This window comes from Homalodisca vitripennis, chromosome 4, assembly GCF_021130785.1.
Source record: "Homalodisca vitripennis isolate AUS2020 chromosome 4, UT_GWSS_2.1, whole genome shotgun sequence".
Lineage (NCBI taxonomy): Eukaryota > Metazoa > Arthropoda > Insecta > Hemiptera > Cicadellidae > Homalodisca > Homalodisca vitripennis.
Window position 1 is genome coordinate 109,775,918 of NC_060210.1, and position 19,704 is coordinate 109,795,621.

The window sequence follows — 19,704 nt, forward strand, 5'->3', positions numbered from 1 at the left end:
AAATTACTTGAATATGAACTGAAATAAAACTTATTTTAAATAAATAAGTATGCAGTGCCCAAACGATGAAACAAATATGAAAAATAATGAAAACATTAAGAAATATTATAAAACTCTTGTGTTTCCAGTTGAAGATTAGGCGAGTATTGTGACGTACATTTCGAACACCATATTTAAACTTGGGAGCCGAGACGACATTTCCCGCTGATAGATGTAATTGTGAAAGAAGATTCATGAGTTTCATCGGATGAGCGACCCGCGCACAGCTATACATCTCTACAGTTAGAGAGCGATGGACAGCAGCAGACTGGGCGTTGTGCCGGTCAACACTGGCCCGCTACAACCCGTCTCGACCCGTTGATTAAATTATTTCAGACGACAATATTTACGAGATGGTTTTGTGTTCATAAAGTACTTTCTCTGCCACTTCCGTCTGTTTATTCTAATCTTTGTCGCATGGCATTTAACGACGTTTTTTGACGGGAAATGTTTATTTTATAAATGAGCAGCTCAACGCTTTTGTTTAAAAAGGTCCATAATTGGTTTTATACATAAATATTACGTTGAATTTACTAAATCTCCAATATCAATTTCGTTAATAGCTCAATATTAGACTTTAATTGGTTATTAAAATGAACAGTTTATTACACGTCAAATGGTTATACGTACTAATAAAGAGAGTCAACAGTTGAATAGTTAATTGTGTAATAATTTAATTACTGAATAAGATGAATGGTTATTTAAATTAGATCTTACTAAATTTAAACGGCGTTTTTCGATTAAAAATACTCGGAAATCTTATACAATTCTCTCTTTTCCGTTGTAGATTGTTTCAGAACTAAACTAAACGTCTAAAACGTAACGACAGCTTTATACTAATCGAACAAATTCAATGAAATTTTAATAGAGAGTTGTAATAGGCATGTGTAGTGTACGACTATATTACCTTCTGGTTTAATCCTAGCATGTGCTTTGCTTTAATCTAGGACAAGAAATGGATGTACAACGGATACATAAATAATCAATCATCAACTACACGTTTTGTATTTAAATGTTACAGATACTTTCATATATATTTAACTCTCCGGATACATATTTTAATACAATCTGAACAGGATTACAAGTATGTTTGAATGTAGGAGAAATTAATTAACTCTTTTTAGCCCGCTTAAAAATGTTTAATAAGGTTATTTATGAAGTTAAGTATATTTTGCCTATTAGAGATACGTAATTATTTTTAATATAATGTTTTTATACGTATCTACTAATAATATATATTCAACCCTATTTTACTGAAAATGTAAACAAAGCAGCACACAAAATTAAATGTATTAACCTTTAATTAATTTGCTTACATATTATAATAACTGAACAATATATAAATAAATATATTCAGTAAGTTAATGAATTAAACTTCTTAATGGAAGGTTATAATTGTATGAATATGTTTTTAGAGTTCGAGTATTGATGTTACAATCAACAAACATATTGTAACTTTTCCTTATGCATCACAACACAACCTTATGCACATGAGAACACACAACCTGTGAAACTATGCAAATGAATAGAAATCATCGATTAAAAGTTTGTGCCTAACAACGTATAGCTCATGGATTGGGAAAAAATCTTTCAGATAATTAATTATTTATCAAAGGCCACAGGCCTGATGGTTTGGATTAGAAAGGGCTTAAAGAAATAGGATATGGTAAAACATTCGAAGAATAAAGGCAAATCGCTTAAGATAAATAAAACACGATTTCCTTTCAGTATAACACGTCACGATATATTGTTTACAAACTATCAGAATGACTATTAAATTATTTATTTATAAAAAAGCATTTTATATTATTTTTAAATTAAACGAACTGTAAATGTTTCACTAAATCTTCAAATTCCGTCAGGGATCTTGATTAGGCAATTTAATCGCATAAATGTTATATCCCCTTATCCGAGTGAAAGTCTTCGTTCATCTATATCTCTAAACAATTATTTAGCCAACAACAAATTAGAGAGCAAGATGGTTGCTTAGTTGTTAATTATTATCAAGAAAGCTCAGTTCCACTAATTCCGACTTGATATATTGTCAATATGAATGGTTTAGGAAAGTTAAGTACAAAAAAATAAAAATATATTTTAATATTATTCATTCTTTATTTTATTTAATTGTTAATATGCAAATTTCCCTTAATTTGGTGATATTTAAAAGTATTCTAATTTTAAATGTTTTGTTATAATAATTATTTGAGATTATGTACAGAGACAACCTATTTTATAACGTTAGTAGTTTGTCCCCTTCAGGTTCATAAATAAACTAAGGTAGGAAACAATACTAGTTGGATGGTTTATCTAATAGATGATGCGTTTGGAATATTTGGTTGCAAAACAAAATAATATATTCTGATCCATAAATAAATTTCGCTCGATAGGAAACTCTGATCTTGAATTTCATATTTTAGAATTGTGCTCAAAACAAAACAAATTTATAATAGTTTATGTTGTTTATAGAAAGCTTTCGTTGTTCAGTCTCTGTGTAGCGGTGTTTGTTGATTAGAACCGAAAAACTATATTCACGAGCTAAAGAGAAATTAGTTTATATAATCACATCCCAAACCTCAGCCCCTAATTGTGGTATTCGAGAGGACTGATAACCGAACTCTAATTTATATTTTATTTTAATTTAAATAACATTAATTTGTAAAACTTTTATTTTATGTCCTCTTTAAGTAGTCTTGTGCAACAGTTGGTAATGTCGTAGTCGACAAGATGATAACAGTACCTCTCTCCATAAAAGCTCCACCTCACTTTGCTTGTTTTCTGTAAATCTCTGTCCCGAAAATAAGCCATTATAATTTTCCCTCGTCTTTATCGTGCACGCAGCGCAGTTTTTAAGTAAACCTCTGTCGCTATGTTTAACACACCTATAACATTCAAAATGTTTGGCCTCCATAAATTGCTAATTTGTGGCTTTCATCCCGATAGTGAAAAAAATGCGTTTCAGCCCAGGATAAATGGTGGTAATTCATCAAATTCACCAAAAACTAGCAGTCTATTATTAGCATTAAAAATGGATAAAAAATAATAAAATTTGGTACATTTTTTTACCTGTTAATATATATAATTTCAAATTAGTTATTCCAGCCCAATCACATATAAACAGGTGAATGTGTATAATCAAGTGAAAAAGTTTAATTTTGTTCCATATACTGTTATATACAGACAACAATTTATTTGTATGGTCTAAGCTTACTTTCAGTCTGGTAACCGTAACTTATAATTATTTAACACTAAAACGATGTACCGGTATATGGATTCATTGTACAAACTTTTAATTTACAATATGGAATTCAGGTATTTCAAAGTTAAAATTTGTTAGTTCAAATGTACGTAAAATTTTAATTAGTTTAAGCAGAAATAATACATTTTTATAAGTATATTTTAATGTATTTAAATTATTAAAGATATTAGGACTTTCTGATTTTTGTTTTTATAACCTAAAGCAAGACTGCTTCTTCGGTGGAAATAAATCTTATAATAAGAAGAAAGTATCCCTACACGCTGCATATTATTGTTTGTTATTTTAACTCAAAACACCTATATTTCAGGTTCAGTCCAACTCAGTGTAAAATATAACGTTTCAAACAACTGCGTCAGGGTTTATGATACTTAAGAATTAGTTGGTGATCTACAGAATTGTAGATTTTGACGAACTATTGTGTTAAATAATAATATTATGCTTTCATAATGTGGAATGAAAACGAACGCTTTCCTTAATGACGTTTAATTGAAACAAAAATTATAACACTCTTGACAAGATATGCTAGCCTGAATTTTAGCTTCCCTTATTCATTCTTGACCTAATTAGAGTTTGCTCGCAGAATGAATTAAACAGCTTCTGAGCAAATCAAGAAATTCTTTTGTTCTCTGGCTTCAGAGCTAATTAAATTGCTTAATGCCGGTATTTATGGTGCAGTTAGCTAATCCATCCACTCGGATACCAGTTGTTCGGGAGGATCGCGTCAATTAAAATTATTACCGTGTAGTTGTCGTGAATAAATACTAATTGGCAAGTAATCTGAAGCAAATCAGTGTTCCCGCGTTGGAACTGTACAGTTTTTGTTGAACCCGTTTACTAACGGTATTATATGGCTTTGGGACCTCTACATCATTGAAGCTAGTTCCCTCCGAGAACCTCAATGTCGAGAACAATAGCAACGCCTAATTGTCTATTTGGAAGCACGGCTTGCAATTGAACGCAACTGAAGATTTTGGTGTGTCAGCTCTTTGGATTCTTGGTGATTTTGTGGTCACCACGGCTGTTTTGATAAGTAAACACGTATTCCCTGCAGCAGCGATATGGACTTCACTGGGAGTAAAATATTTTCGTAATTCATAATTTCACGCGATTCATGACTTACTGTAGCTCTAATAATTTGCTGCCATTGTAAAAAGGTTCCTTTAAAAAAGTGTACAGTACTATAAAAGACTCATCTATTATTTACTTCCTTGCCTGTGTTACGGAAATCATTTCATAATCGTTATCAGTGACATTTCTTTCTACCAGAAAATCAGTAAGTTATTAATAATACTGAATCTGATACTTCCTTGGTTTTACTTCTTGTTCTTGTTTTGTATTTGGACTAGCTCAATAGTGTGTATTGTAAGTGTAACTAGCTAGTTTTTGAAAATTTATCTAGTGTTACTTGTTATTTGTTTTGCTTGTTAACATGTAAAACACTAAATTACACTTCTATGATAATACTCTTCTTATTATAAAAAAAGAATCGCCAAATATGTTGCTGAGCCCTAATCGAGAATGGCTGGACAAATTTGGCTAATTCTTTTTCTAAATATTTGTTGATACCTGAGGAAGGTTTTTATGAAAAGTAAGTCTGGAAAACATTTCATAAGGAATAGACATTCCTGGACCTGATGGTAATACCAAGACCATCATATAGGGCTTCTCAGTTCTACGGACCTTTTTTTATATATTTTTTTCTTTTTCGGGGCAACAAGGTAAACTCAATTTATGTCACTGGAGATGTCATTATGAATATTTCTCCAAGTAAATGCCTTTAGCATTCTTTACAATAGCATTGAAACGGTTCATAAGATATTGCGTACATGGGGTATTCTATGTAAAATAATACACCACTATTAAAGTAGAGTCTCTGCTCACGTTTATGATTAGCATCATATTTAGTGTTGCATTCGTAATGTCGATTTTCAGTCCGTCAGCGGTCTCACGGCACTCTAACACTACAAACCCTCCATTTAGTTCATAACATGTTGGAACATGTGTAATATCGCTTTCCATCAAATATAAATCAGGTTCCTCTTGAAACGTTCTACGGCCAGTCATTATTTGCGTCAAACGAAAGTAAGTGCTCTCTCCCCATCCAAACCATCGCTTTATTTATAACGCCAATTTATCCGTTATATAACAACCCAATTTATCCACAGCCATCTGTTACCAGCAGTTCAGAATATTTCTCCATTATTTTTAAGCATTAATATAAAATATTATAAATTTAATTCAAAATGTGATTTCACGTGGTGATAATACTTATCGTTTTTTTATAAAGAAGAAAGATGGCGCTCCACGATTTGTCATTCAGGACTTCTAGCTAACATGATTAAATCCACTAAACAGTAAAGGTCTGCAAGGAACTATGCTGGAAATCTTAAAGGCATCTTAAAATCTTATTACTGGCCACGAATATTACAACCATTCCAATAACGATTGTTTTAACTCTTGAGCTGACTGTATCTGTAGTCTTCTTTCTGAACCTCATAAGAACTTATACCCCATATGATTAAACTCCATGGAGCTCATATTGTTGTGTAGTTATGAAAGGGGTTTCATTTTAAAGATATATTTAAATATACATCCAAGCGCTTATTTAGAGTGTTCGATTTGTTTATTCTCTCTTTCTTCAGAAAAATCTCAACAATAGAAGAAAAGTGAAAAAGCTTTGTATTATTTGTATTAAACATGTCTTTTAAAAGAGACATCAACCATATTCTGCTGCGTAACATATGGGCGTAAAAGTGTTTATATTATTAAGTTTTATCCCTGAACACTACTTATAGGTTACAACTGGTTTTGTTTCGTACTCTAAAAGAACTAAAACCAATGTTTGTATTGTAAATTCAACATAAGTTATAAGGTCAGTAATCGCATGATTGGTAAATTAATAAAGAATGTTCTGATGAATAATATCGTGCTGCCAGGAAACGCTTTCTATAGCTAACATTAATATTACATTACAACGCCGTGCCCGTTTATTGGCCAATATTTGTTTTGTGTGATAAAATACTTCCACGTAACTGAGATAAAATCAATTACGTTGCCTTTGTTGGCCATTATTACAAACGCACTGTATGAAACCATTTATGACAATATTGAATGTTTAAGTAAAGAGTACTTCATATTTGTCTCTTAGCGAAACAAATAATTTCATTTTGGTCTGTTGACGACACAGCCACTGGTATGATTGGTAAATTAGTAGAGAACGTTTTGATAAATAATGTAGTGCTACCAGGAAACGCTTTCTAAAGCTAACACTAATGTTAAATTACAATGTCCGCCCACAATTATTGGGCAATATTTGTTTTGAGTGATAAAATGCTTATATACTAACTCAGATAAAATAACTTTTTCTGCCTTTGTTGGCCATACTTACAAACGCACTATATCATTTTCGTCTGTTGACGACACAGATATCTGTAAACCTAATCGGGTTTTATAGACGAGTTGACATCTTTTTGACATGTATCTCCCAAGAAAGTTATCTCACAGCAACGTTCAGTGACACAGAGATATACCAGAGCCTGATAATAATAACCTACGCGCACAGCTTTGCAATGGCCGTCCAGATACTAAAGCTACTGTGCCCAGACAATAAAGGGTATTACGGACCAAAGCCACACAGGCCGTCATGAAAATTAATTGGCTTATGCTTGAAGGCTTTCTACCCGGAAATTAAAACATATTTGGGATTTTACATTTCTGTCAATATCGCAAAGTTAAAATAGGTTTATGACATGATAATGTGTGAGTTTTGAAAACAAAATACTGATAACAGCAAATATAACGGGTTATTGTGTAAAAACTAAAAAGTAATCACTTTGTTGAAACGTTTTATTAACAACTCACAAATACTCTTTGGTCTCGGAGTAAGGGTGAAGTGTGAATTGAAATAGAGATGAGAAGTAAGATTAGTAATTTATGTCTCTTCCTAATTCTTAAGTTGGTAATTTCAGGAACGATTATGTACGTTAGTCGCAATAAATTGAATACAAACTTAAAAACAAATCAAAGTAGCTTAAGAACGCAGTTCTACTTGTTCTTACCTATGGTATGCATATATTTTATTCAACTTTCTTTGTTTTGAAGATAATGCAACCATTGAATTTATTTTAAGAAAACTTCGAAGCTGATCAAATCATTAGATACACAAAATACATAGTTTAAATTCGAAGCAAAGTGTTCAATTCTTTGAACATTGCTTTGTAACGCATTGAGATATACATAGAAATATTTACATAGGATGAAGAACTTGGAAAAATTGAAAATTTGTTTTCAAGATGTAATAGTACCAACTGTTAAAATAAATGCCATAAAATATATTGAAAATGTCATACATACTCTGTTATTTGTTTTAGTTTTGCCCCTGGGTTATGAACAAAAAAAGAATCGTAACACTTAAAAAACGTTCCTATTGTCCTCAAAATAGCTACAGTTCCAATTTATTTTAATGTAACATACCTTAGACCTTATATATGAACAAATAAAAAAACTGAGTTCAAGTTGATATCAAAATATAATTTTAAAGAGAGGTTTTTAAAGAACATACTAATTTTAATACAGTTTATTTGTATTGAAATGCGGAATGTCTACTTGTATGTGTAACAGGGCTCTATATACTCGTATATTCCAGTAATTTGTGGATGATATTCGATATTTCGGTTGGGAGCAGTAACAAGTTGTCATCCTAATGATCTATACCTTCTAGTCTACAGAAGTCAGATAAGGTTTTAAACCGGGTTCCACCGCGAAGTCGCTGTGTCAGCCAAACTGTAGACGACACAGTTCTCAGTTCAGGCGAGTCAGCAGTTCAGCTTAGCCAGGCCATAAATAATATCAACTTCCGTGCCATAACCGTCACATTGTCGCAGCCGAGTGAGTGCCATTGTTTATGAAATAATTCCCTCACAATTTTGTAGACATTTCACGTCAGCCATCAACAACAAACGGTACTGTAATTTTAATTACATGCATAGTCCGTTAAATTTAATGCAGTTTCTACCATTTTTAAATAAGAAAATTAAACATTTGCACTATCACTTTAATCTTTCACCACTTGTAACGTGATATGAGTTCGAGGAAAAACAAATAAATCATGTTTGTTTTGTAACACAGACTGCTCTAATCTCCCGTCTTCCCTTTTCTCTTGAGACACATAAAACTTCGAAACCATGCAGTACAAGATAATACTGCATTTATAGAGTAGAAAATTGTTAATTGACAAATTTTCTATACAGTCGATGTTGTTTTACTAACCCCTGATATGACATGTAATACGAACTGCAGTAACGAAATTACAGTATGATCTCGCGGCTGCCCTTGACTTTTGAGACGTGAAACAACACAGGAAACTCTAATACTTTTTCACTTGTCATGAGTGTAACAACATTGATACATTTACACAGTCGAAGCGGTTTTACTTTCCGCGGATATAGCAATTCTCTTGTAACAAATTGACAGTTGCGACACAAAACTACTGAAAGACCAGTCAATCCACGTTAAATGTCGAGGATGTTTAACTTTTCTCTTATACGGCACTCAGTAACACGAACTGCGCAAATAGTGACAGTTCTTATCTTCTGTATCCCCTTGTTTGTGGAGACACTAAATAACACGGGAAAATAGTCAATCCATTTTCAACAAGTTTAGGTTATTTTACTACACACGGATATGGAAGTCTGGAACTCTATCTGGTTAAACAAATTGATAATTGTGATCTTCCGTCGTCACTTGTTTGTTAAGACAAAAAACAACACGGGAAAACAGTGAATCCGTTTTCAATAAGTTGGGGTTGTTTTACTTTCACGGATATGGTAGTCTGTAACACTCTCTGGGTAAACAAATTGATAATTGTGATTTTCCATCTTCACGTGTTTGTTTAGACATAAAACAACACGGGAAAACAGTGAATCCGTTTTCAATAAGTCGGGGTTGTTTTACTTTCACGGATATGGATATTTGTAGCACTATCTGGGTAAACAAATTAATAATTGTGATCTCCCATCCTTACTTGCTTGTTGAGACAAAAAACAACACGGGAAAACAGTAAATCCGTTTTCAATAAGTTGTGGTTGTTTTACTTTCCAATCAATGTTAGTTTTCTATTTCCTACATATAACCAGATCATCATACAAATATTACACTAAGTATTTTAGATCTTCCAAAAGTATTCAGTTCCAGGTCGTTTTAATGCATTTGACGATAATTCCTTATGACATTTCTTATTCCAACGACCAAGGTTCTCCGTATCAAACCCCGTATCAATGTATATAATTATTTTTATATTAAATTGCACAAGTCATACTAATTTCTGCTTCTAGTTTGCGTTAAATTAGTTCCAACGATAATCATTTTCTTCGTATAAAAAATAATTGTTTTAATTGCCACGGTTTCGGATCGAACAGCTTACAACTAAAAGCGTTGGTGGGGAGCAGTATTGAGTGAAGGGGAAGGGAGGGATGCAGGTAAGATTTGTGAGCTACGTGCTTCCAGTACCGAGTACCTTAGTTGGTACAATTCCAGGATTGAGTTTTGTGAACTGATTCAAAGCAAAAATTATTCAACGGAATGTTTTAAAATTAGTTTAGTTTAAAATAGAAAATTTATATTAATAATCACCGATTTTGAGCTAAGATGGATCGCGGTGCGTTTACTTTTAAAAGTTGAGCTAGAAATCGATCTTAATTTCCACTTGCATAATAAATAACCGAACAATATTTCCACTAGGACAGTTGATGGTGCAGTAATTTCCATAAATCGACCAATTTGCGAACTTAGCTGCGGTATGTGATGATTATCCTTGTCCAATGCTTCAATTATCTCAAATATTATAGCAAATTACGCTTATATTATCTCAGGAATTTTGAATTTATAAAGTTGAAGCATCAGTTGACTCCCGCCAGGTCCACGTCCACATGGGAACACATCACGCACGCCCTTGCCTAGCCCCGGCTACAACTCCAGACGGCTAACGAACACTAATCCACTTAGAGAACCGACAGTGTCTGTGTCCTATAATCCAATAATCCGCAGGAGTTCTCCCCTAATTTCATAGTCCATAACTTTACCATATACTGTTGCTATTTCCACCAGAGTTCCTGCCCCATCTCCTTAACGAAGCACTTGACTAAAATGCGCTTCATCAGGTAATTTTACAGTAGAATACTTGAGTCTAAGCACTATGCAGGATCTAAAAACATTTTATTTCCATAACTTTACCTTATACTGTTGCTATTTCCACCAGAGTTCCTGCCTCATCTCCTTAGCGAAGCCCTTGACTAAAATGCGCTTCATTAGGCAATGTCACAGTACAATACTGGAGTGCAAGGTCTATGCAGGTTCTAAATACACTTTCTGTTACTTGATGCTTCATGGACGCATTGAACCAAGAGTAACAAACAGTTCACATTAATGTAATTTGTTGCATTTAGGTTTTATAATAGCAACACGACTGAAGAGAACTGGAATCTTCCTTCTTATCTTCAGTACTAGTTTAAAACGTAACACTTGTAAATAAAATTATACATATATAACTGAATGCATCACCATCGCCAAGCACACATTTAAAACACAACACAGTTTTACTGCTGAACCGCATAATTCACGTAAAATAGGAAACCATTTCAATGCAGTATCATCCTTTCAAAACAACCGTCACCAATAATTAATGTTAAACAGAGAAATTGTCAAACAGCTTGTGATTTCTTCCGAGAACTATTTTGTGGAATAATAATGTGTTAGGAACTATAAAATGTAATGTTAGAAACATAATTTACCTTATATATGTTTATTAATTACTTAATAATTGTTGGGATGTTTTGTTCCAGAAGAGGAATGGACTGCGGATGGCAAGGCAGGGCGACCAAATGCTACTACAGAACAGACCGGAAATGGTGAGTAGATAAACCCCTAATTACAATTAATTCAATTATCTTAATCACTACATTTAGAACATACAAACCAATACTTAAAACTTTTATTTTTGTGAGGCCTTTTGATAGCAAGGCTATCTTCGTCAGACACATCACAAAACAATTTTATCGGTAGCAAACGCTTTCTGTGATCTATTAAAACCCATTATGCCATAAAAATTTACTTTATATCGATCTTTAATATACTTACACAGAAATTTAGGAATGTTTTACTTGGCTAACTCAAAATTAGGTGCATACAATTATCGAGTGTACGATACTTAACTACCGTAGTTGCTAATTTACAAAAGTTTTCATCCAATAACATTCCCGACAATAATTGATAAATATTGAGTGACTGAAAGTTTCTTCGAGTTTTAAAACGCGTGCTTGTTACTTTAGTCTTGCTAATACCAACGAATGTACGAATGTAAAAGTTATTTATTTTATAGAATGTAACTTTATTTTCGAATCAAATATTGAGTTTAGCTCCGTTTAACTTTCCACTTAGTGCAGCGTCTGGTCTGACAGTAACACTTGAAGCTGGTGAAGTCTGTGACAGTTAGTTTGCAGACGCTGCACTAAGTGGAAGGTGAAATGGAGCTAAACTCAACTTTCGCATTGAATAAACACCTTCCACTATTATGTGCTGCGTTATGTGTGATTTATTTTTAATGTGTTAGTTTAACAAGTTAGTTTAATGTTATTTGCAGGTTTAAGAGTAGATAACAGTGAACTCTCTTATACGCGTACATCCATTTTGTGCCCGCACACAAATGCAAAAAGAACCGTAGGTCAGAATAAAATAATTAATTTTGTGGCCCAAAAGTAAATATTGTTTCGACAGACAGGCGAATCCCTTTTCCAAGCCTGTCTATAAAGGACGTGTTTGCATGAGAGCCGAGATTGACAATACTAATTCAGTTAATAAATAACTTTGTCTGAAATATTGCGAGTAATACACGTTTATGACTATGCACATTGACAGAATGTTGTTTATATAGAGATTATAATTGTAGATACATTTTTCAGGTAATTCTCAATTGTCCCCAGTCTAACAGGTTGGGCTATATATCACAAAAGATTAGATAAAAGTACTCACGAAGACCTTTGAGTGAAACCAGTCTTGGCTCGATTCTGAAAATAGTGATTTTACCCTCGTCTCATTTCCAACCGAATCATAACTGGATTTGTTGAAAACATATTTTTAATTCATTAAACTGCTCCAAATTATAGTTATAACAAGTCATGATTTCTTTAAGTTTTAACTAATTCTGACCACCTCCTTGAGTTTCATTGGCTACCTATAACGGTTTGTGCCAATAATAATAATAATAATTGAGTGTTGGGATACTTCATTAAACCATTTGCAACGTTATATCCTACTTATATATTTCTGAAAAATTCGATTTCGTGTCCCTTCTTTAACCTCCCACCACCTGTAAGTTGTAGCTTTATCCATACAAAATATTTCTATAATAGCCCAACTAGCCGAGATGGGAATGTTTTATATTACTAACCCCTCCTCCCTAAACTAATCTTCAACAGATTTTGCTTCTTGACGACCGCGACCAAAGTGATCTTATAATGAAACAATGTTCTGCGTATAATCCCTTCAAAGATGAATAAATAATAAATTTTATAATGTGAATATCCCGATCATAGGGAGTGAATTTAGTATTTTCTCTAGAAATTAATATTTTTTGTATATTTTTACTGACCATTCCCTCAAATTAAAGTTTTAATTTCACTTTTTACTATCTCGATTTATATCTATGTTTATAACCGTGAAATCTTTTTGTTGCATATCAAGCTGTTGCATACGTTTTTACATGAAACAAAATTAAAATTAAAATATATATTTATGAAAGATGGAGATATAATATACCAATGACCATTGTGAGTTTAAATACTACAATAGGTGCTCTTTAATATGACAAAGATACAAAGAGAACAGCGGGAAGTCTTGCTGGTGCCCTGAAATTACCTCAGCAATGTAGAACATCTCTACTTCATTTTGTCAGCTGGTTACAAATGTTTAATTTATTTCGTACTTCAAAGGTGTGATAGTGACTATTTATTTACTTCCTCAAAGACCTGTAAGGCAACAATAATTTTAACCGTTTAATTATTGTTATTAATAATGTTAGTTCATTTTCGGTAGTATAAACCAGCAATAATGTGAACCTAGAAGAGAAATAATAGTTATTTTGTGAATTGTAGCTTTCGGTTCCAGCAAATTCTTTAAGATTTAAAATTAAATTATTACAGTTATTATTTATGAATTCAATAATTTTTCATTCAATATCTTAGAACACCTTTAAGTGACATATTCCATTAATATTTAGAATTACATTAACAGAACAAAAGAGTTTGAGGGAAGGACATTGAATATATTGCGTGATAATACATCGTATATAAGCAGATTTTTAGAATGATATAAGACAGTTTTCTAATACTACTCAAGATATTTCTTATATTTTCCTGTCATTCTTAAAATTAGTTGTTTTAACAACGCTATACTATGTATGACATGATAAAGGGATTCGGAAATGCCCATGGCAATAAGTATATAAGATATTATATTTGGGCTATTTTCTTGACATAATGAATCTTACTTTTTACTGCTAATATACTTAAAAAATATTGGATAATAACTCGTGCTGTACACTAATAATAATTGTTTGCCTCACTGTAAACTAAATTATAACAGCTGAGTAACATAGGAATACCCATACGAAAAATTCCCGTGAATACTTTGTGTATTCCGCATTTGTTATGCAGCACCCGTTGTCACGAAAACCTTGTATCACATTGACAGTCTCATGCGGTATCGTGACTCTTCAGCGGCTTACATGTAGCTAGCATTCTTCCTTCTTCAGAAAACCTTGTATCACATTGACAGTCTCATGCGGCATCGTGACTCTTCAGCGGCTTACATGTAGCTAGCATTCTTCCTTCTTCAGAAATGTATGATTCTTAAATCTGTTTTATATGCATAGTACACAAAATTGTTTATATTCTGTTCAATAATCTCTTTATTTTTCAGTTGTAAAAGTAATTTTATAGGTTTCACTTCAAAACAGTTATGTGTGCGTGTGCGTGTGCGTGTGCGTGTGCGTGCGTGCGCGCGCGCGCGCGCGTGTGTGTGTGTTTACATTTTTGTCACGTTTTGACAATTTTATTAAATATGTATGTGTGCCATATAATTACATGATAATTAATATAATATTGTAAATTTAAATAGTTTGTTTAAACCTTTAGAAAATGTGGATAAATCTGGTTTGTCAAACCTCAATGTTACTAAATTTTAGATTTTCATTTATACAAAAATCGAATGTTTTGTGTGAAGCTTTAAAACCATTTACAAGTTTTACATACATATACTTATATATTTAAATACACATCGATAATACACTTCTATAGTACAGTAAGGATTTTATATTTGGAAGTAAGGAGCTTGGAACTAGGAATCATTCACCACTATAATTGCGACCCAAGACGCATTATAGGTACGCATTAAATATTGTACAGTAAAATTTTTGTTTTAAAACATATCATTTTGCATATAAAAAATAATGTTACTTCCCAAATTATACACTCCCCTGATATGGTACCCTCAAATTACACTGCTGAAACATATTTCCACTTTCTGAAACTCTGTACATTACTAATACAGATAAAACCTGTACGCTAATAGCGTTGAGTAGAGTACAGTACTGTAATGTTCAGCGAGGGGGCCGTATATACTTATATAGTTCCTGCCATCCATACCCTCATCTGATCATTTATTGTCCCAGACGTCCTTATTATATTATTACTATCAGCAGTCACGACACCGACTTATTCCACATTGTTTAAACATAACAAGGTGTTGGTACACTAGTATTAAAGAGGAGGTTTACAACACGGCTAAGTTAGTGAAGGCGCGTAAATATTTATAGTCCTCGCCAGGTACTTCTTCACCTGATCATTTATGTAACCCGACCTGGTCATATTATGACTTCAATATCAGCCGACATGACACTGACTAACTCACACATTGTTTTAACATAACCAACTGTCGGTACACTAATATTGATGTGGAGGTTACAATACGGCAAAGGTAGCGAAAGTGCGTAAATACTTATAGTTCTCACCAGCCACACCCTTACCTGATAACATGAATAGCCCGCCCTCCTCATCACATGGCCTGATTATCATCCGGCACGCTACCGACTGCCCTCCCCTCATGTCGCTTTGCATAGTAAAAATACTGTAGTTAGACAGTGTGTGGCCTCATTATTATACTCATTAACAAGAACACTTAAGGCTCAGGGTTATACTAAATAGCATCGAGTTTGTGTTGGATGGAAGCAATTGGAGAAGGCACATCTTGGCTCGCTTAATGAGGATATGTCATGTCCTAGAGTAAGTTAATGCTGCCACTTACAAATCAATGGGAATTGTTGGGTTGGAGATTCTATTATGCAGTTTGTTATTTATTCACAATAATAGCGTTATGTGTGAGCCAGGAAAATAAGTGGTACAGGTGTAGCAACTTAGAGCACACCTTGGTAGGATCGGTTTTTACCCAACAGTTGATATGGATTTTACCAGTGAAGATGTAAATGCCATCATGAACGGAAATACGAGAGAAAACATAATATTAATATATGTGTATGAGGGGTTCCTTTGCAGACAAGTCACTTTGGCAGCACTATATACGACTTAATTTGTAACTATGCCCCAAGCAACCTGAATCTTTCATAAGACTTCTTTGGAAACGTTCACAAAAATCGTGGTGAGGGTTAAAGCTTGTTAAAGATAACAAAAATACTATCGTATCAATGAACTTAACACACGGTAAAACATTGAGCTACGTATGGTATAACATTGGAGGATAAGTAGTTTAAATACAATTGTTTCGTAATAACAAAATTGTAATTGGATTCTATCCTCTTCGTCAGGTGGGGAGTTATTAGTCCATACAAAAGTAAAGAATAGAAAGAAGAAAAGAAGGGAAAGAAAGGGTTCAAACATACCCAAAATCTGCTTGCTGTCTATTCTAGGCATTGTCACTGCAGAGAACGCAAGTCCGGGGCACAAGTCACGAGTACAAGAAACACAATCACACATCACACCGGCACGGAGACAGTGGTATACTAACACGAAGATCGATTTCAGGTCTTTCTTTTGCACCGCATCGTGTCATCTCAAACAATGGTTCAGAAAGGTGATGGTCAGGAGGAGGAAGGGGTAAAGGATAGCTAATACCTACCCCACCTGGCGAAGAAGATAGATGCCAATCCTCGAAACGTTGTGTACCCTTTATAACCATAACGATGGCAAATATCTGAAATCCTGTTATCTGTGAAACCTTCCATCGTCAATAACAAACTTTAAACAAACAGAAATTGTAATATTGAACTTTTAGTGAAATTAATCCCTAGTAAAGTTTATTTTTCAATAGCCTTTCAAAAGCAACTTCCAGACCAATATATTTTTAAATATTTGATATCTTAAAAATTATATAACTGTACGAAATGTCTGCAAAATTGTATGCTTATAAGTAATTTTAAATTATGTGTAACAGCACTATATTCTCATGACTTTGTCAGCTTATCGTACTTAGCAGCTGTTAAAATTAAGCATGTCAATTTAAACTACGTATTTTAAAAAAATATCCAACTATATCAATATTTGAAATTTGGGAACAAGAAACTACTAAAACTAACCTCATGTAATAACCCATTTCTGATTCAATCGTATACTCAATCACGCAATCAACGTAAAAATAGTATACTTTCCGAATGTACTATGACCTGGAAATTTGAAATATTAGAACAGTTTAAGCAGCACATAACCAAAAATTCCAAATCCGATTGTAGTTTTTAAATTGCTATAAAAAGTAATGTAGGTTTTGAAATAATACCATATTTTGGCCTTTGTATCTGTTGAAACGTACTTTTAATAGACAAATCAAAAACCTCAAATTTAACTAAATTTAATTTTTTTACAGTGGGAGAATATGAAAATAAAAAATAAATTTTTCTTTGACTGCAGCTTGCATCCCTAAAAATTAGTAAAATCTGCGAGTGATGTAACATTGAGGGTAACCTTTTAGAGAAGAAATAAAGGGATATGAAGGCCACCAATAACTGTTTGTAATTATTATAAAAATATATTCACAAATCAACCCTGCAGTACAAATAATGTAGGGTTTTACTTAAATGTCTCCTTTACTGCCATCTTTCCAAATTAAACCCATGACAAGCGCGTCAATATGTCGTAATGTGAATAAATATCCATGATATATAATAAAAGTGCTCGTTATAACTACTCGTACTTCTTAAAACCTGTTTTCAAACGGATATAGCATACATCTTTTAAACGGATAAATTAAGATAAAGTAAAAAAATGCGTATATTTTTTGTGTTGTTCATAGTCATATTAATGAATTATCCTGATAAAACTACATTTTATTTATTGAGCAGAAACGGAAATAATTGAGTGGAAGGTCAGTGTTAAAAGTCCAATATTAGATTCCAGCGCACTCTTACGTTGTAGTGACCTCGCTATCTCAATGGAACCTTTATTATATTGACACTGCTCTGAAATCTAACTCTATGGACAAAATATGTATTTGTCACGTGGGAAGATATATCGAGAAAGATTTCATCCCTAGACTTTTGTATAAAACTTCATTTATACATAGACAAGAATGAGGTGTATGAAGGTCTATTGTTTGAGCATATATATCACTCCGTATGCGAATACAATGACTCTTTTGTCTGCCAGAGTGATGTAAACATTTCTTTTCTGTTTGATTGTCTATTTGTCTATCTGTCCTCAGGCCAGTTGTAGAATGAAATGAGCTATAGATTAAAGTATTGCATGCAACTTCAGAGAAGTATGCTACGCGACACGTGGTGTGGCGTACTCATACCTGGTTTTTATGGAAGAAATGAATTGAACTTACGTATATAATATTTTACATTAGCATAGAATATTTAGCTCCTCACTATATAGTTTTTACTAAAATTGTATATTTATATAGCAAGTATGGGATGTATTACTTTAATTGGTTATTTTTGTAAATCCGAATACACGTATATTTTTTAAATCGCTAAATATATATGTATGTATGTATGAGAACATTCATGGGTGTATTGTCTATATGCACATGTTTTTCAAAGGAAATGTCAAGGAATAAGCAAACAAATGTACAGGTTAAGCCCACATAAGAGATACATGGTGTTGATTTTTCCAAGTTTGATCTGTAGGGATAGGCCAAAAACCAATGATAAGTAGTTTAGGTCTTTTTTTTGGGGGGGGGGGAGGCAGGTGGAGCCCGTGAAGCGGGCGGTAATTCCCCCTAGTGTTTTTAACGTTCTCAACGTAATTTATTTTTTAATCTAGCATCATATTGTAAATTAATAATATTAAATGAATAACTTACTTCAAAGGAGATCAAAGTTTAAGATAAAGGATCAACTTCTCATCAGTATAAAAAACGTTTTTATCAGGTGGTTATCCATTGTTTCAAAGACTTGACGGTGTGTACACCCGTTAATTGAACCTACTACTTTCTATTTCTTTAAGACTGAATTATTTTTATAAGTGACAAGATAATAGTTGTAGGTGACATAATATTTTTTCTGTCTGGCAAAAATTGATCCAAATTTTATAGAGACGAGTTATATCCCAAATGAAGTATGTTTATTGTACCTAGACTTCACCCTGTACAATGAGGGGTGAGGAGGGGTAGGTTGTTCTCGGGACGAACGAGGGAAGTCGCTAACGACGCGATGCGACGCTGTGATTGCACTCGTAAGCCGCGGCTAACAAGAAAAAGACAGGAGGGTCTCGACTGCAATAATTATTAATAAACCACTCCGCCACATCGAGTGCTTAGAGAAGCGTTACTTGAGAAAGTCAAATCAAAGTATTTCTTTAGAGCTGTTCTTTGAAACTTTTCTTATAAAAGTATTTTAAAACTGCGCGCCTTAGAAAATGACTTTTGCTCGTTTGTTTGAATAAATTGAGTGGAAATGGGTAATTTTGCGTTATTTTATTAAATTTATTTTGAGTTCTGTAATTTAAAAACGAGTCAATTGCTTCTCTTTAAGGTTAACAGTTTTGTTGTGATAAAAAGTAAGAATCCATTTTCTGGATATAATGTCTATTCAGTATCCATGTCTCAGTTCTGGACGTTTGGAATCCTAATTACACGTACTCATTAGTTCTCTTTGTAAGGAATAACTCTTTTCTTGGGTAACTTTCATGAACCTTACGTTTTTTCCATCAGTTATTTTATATTTGACTCTATTCTGTCACCCATGTTGTTCAAATAAGTAAATAACAAACATATTTATTAATAAAATAATTATATTTAATGAATGTTAAATTTCGGTTGACAAGTTTTTCGATCTCATGTTAGATTGCTTATTTTAATACATGTATGACAGAGTAAAAGTAAAAACTCTGAAATAGTAGTCATTTTTT

The 19,704-nt window shown here is 33.0% G+C and overlaps 1 protein-coding gene across 1 annotated transcript in view; it reads left to right on the top strand.

The window, feature by feature from the left end:
• Positions 1-19,704, top strand: part of LOC124359950 (coiled-coil domain-containing protein AGAP005037) — a 560,570-nt gene that overhangs the window by 274,745 nt on the left and 266,121 nt on the right. Inside the window, 1 exon segment of the mRNA XM_046813142.1 lies at positions 11,134-11,199. Within this exon segment, the coding sequence (XP_046669098.1) occupies positions 11,134-11,199 (66 nt within the window).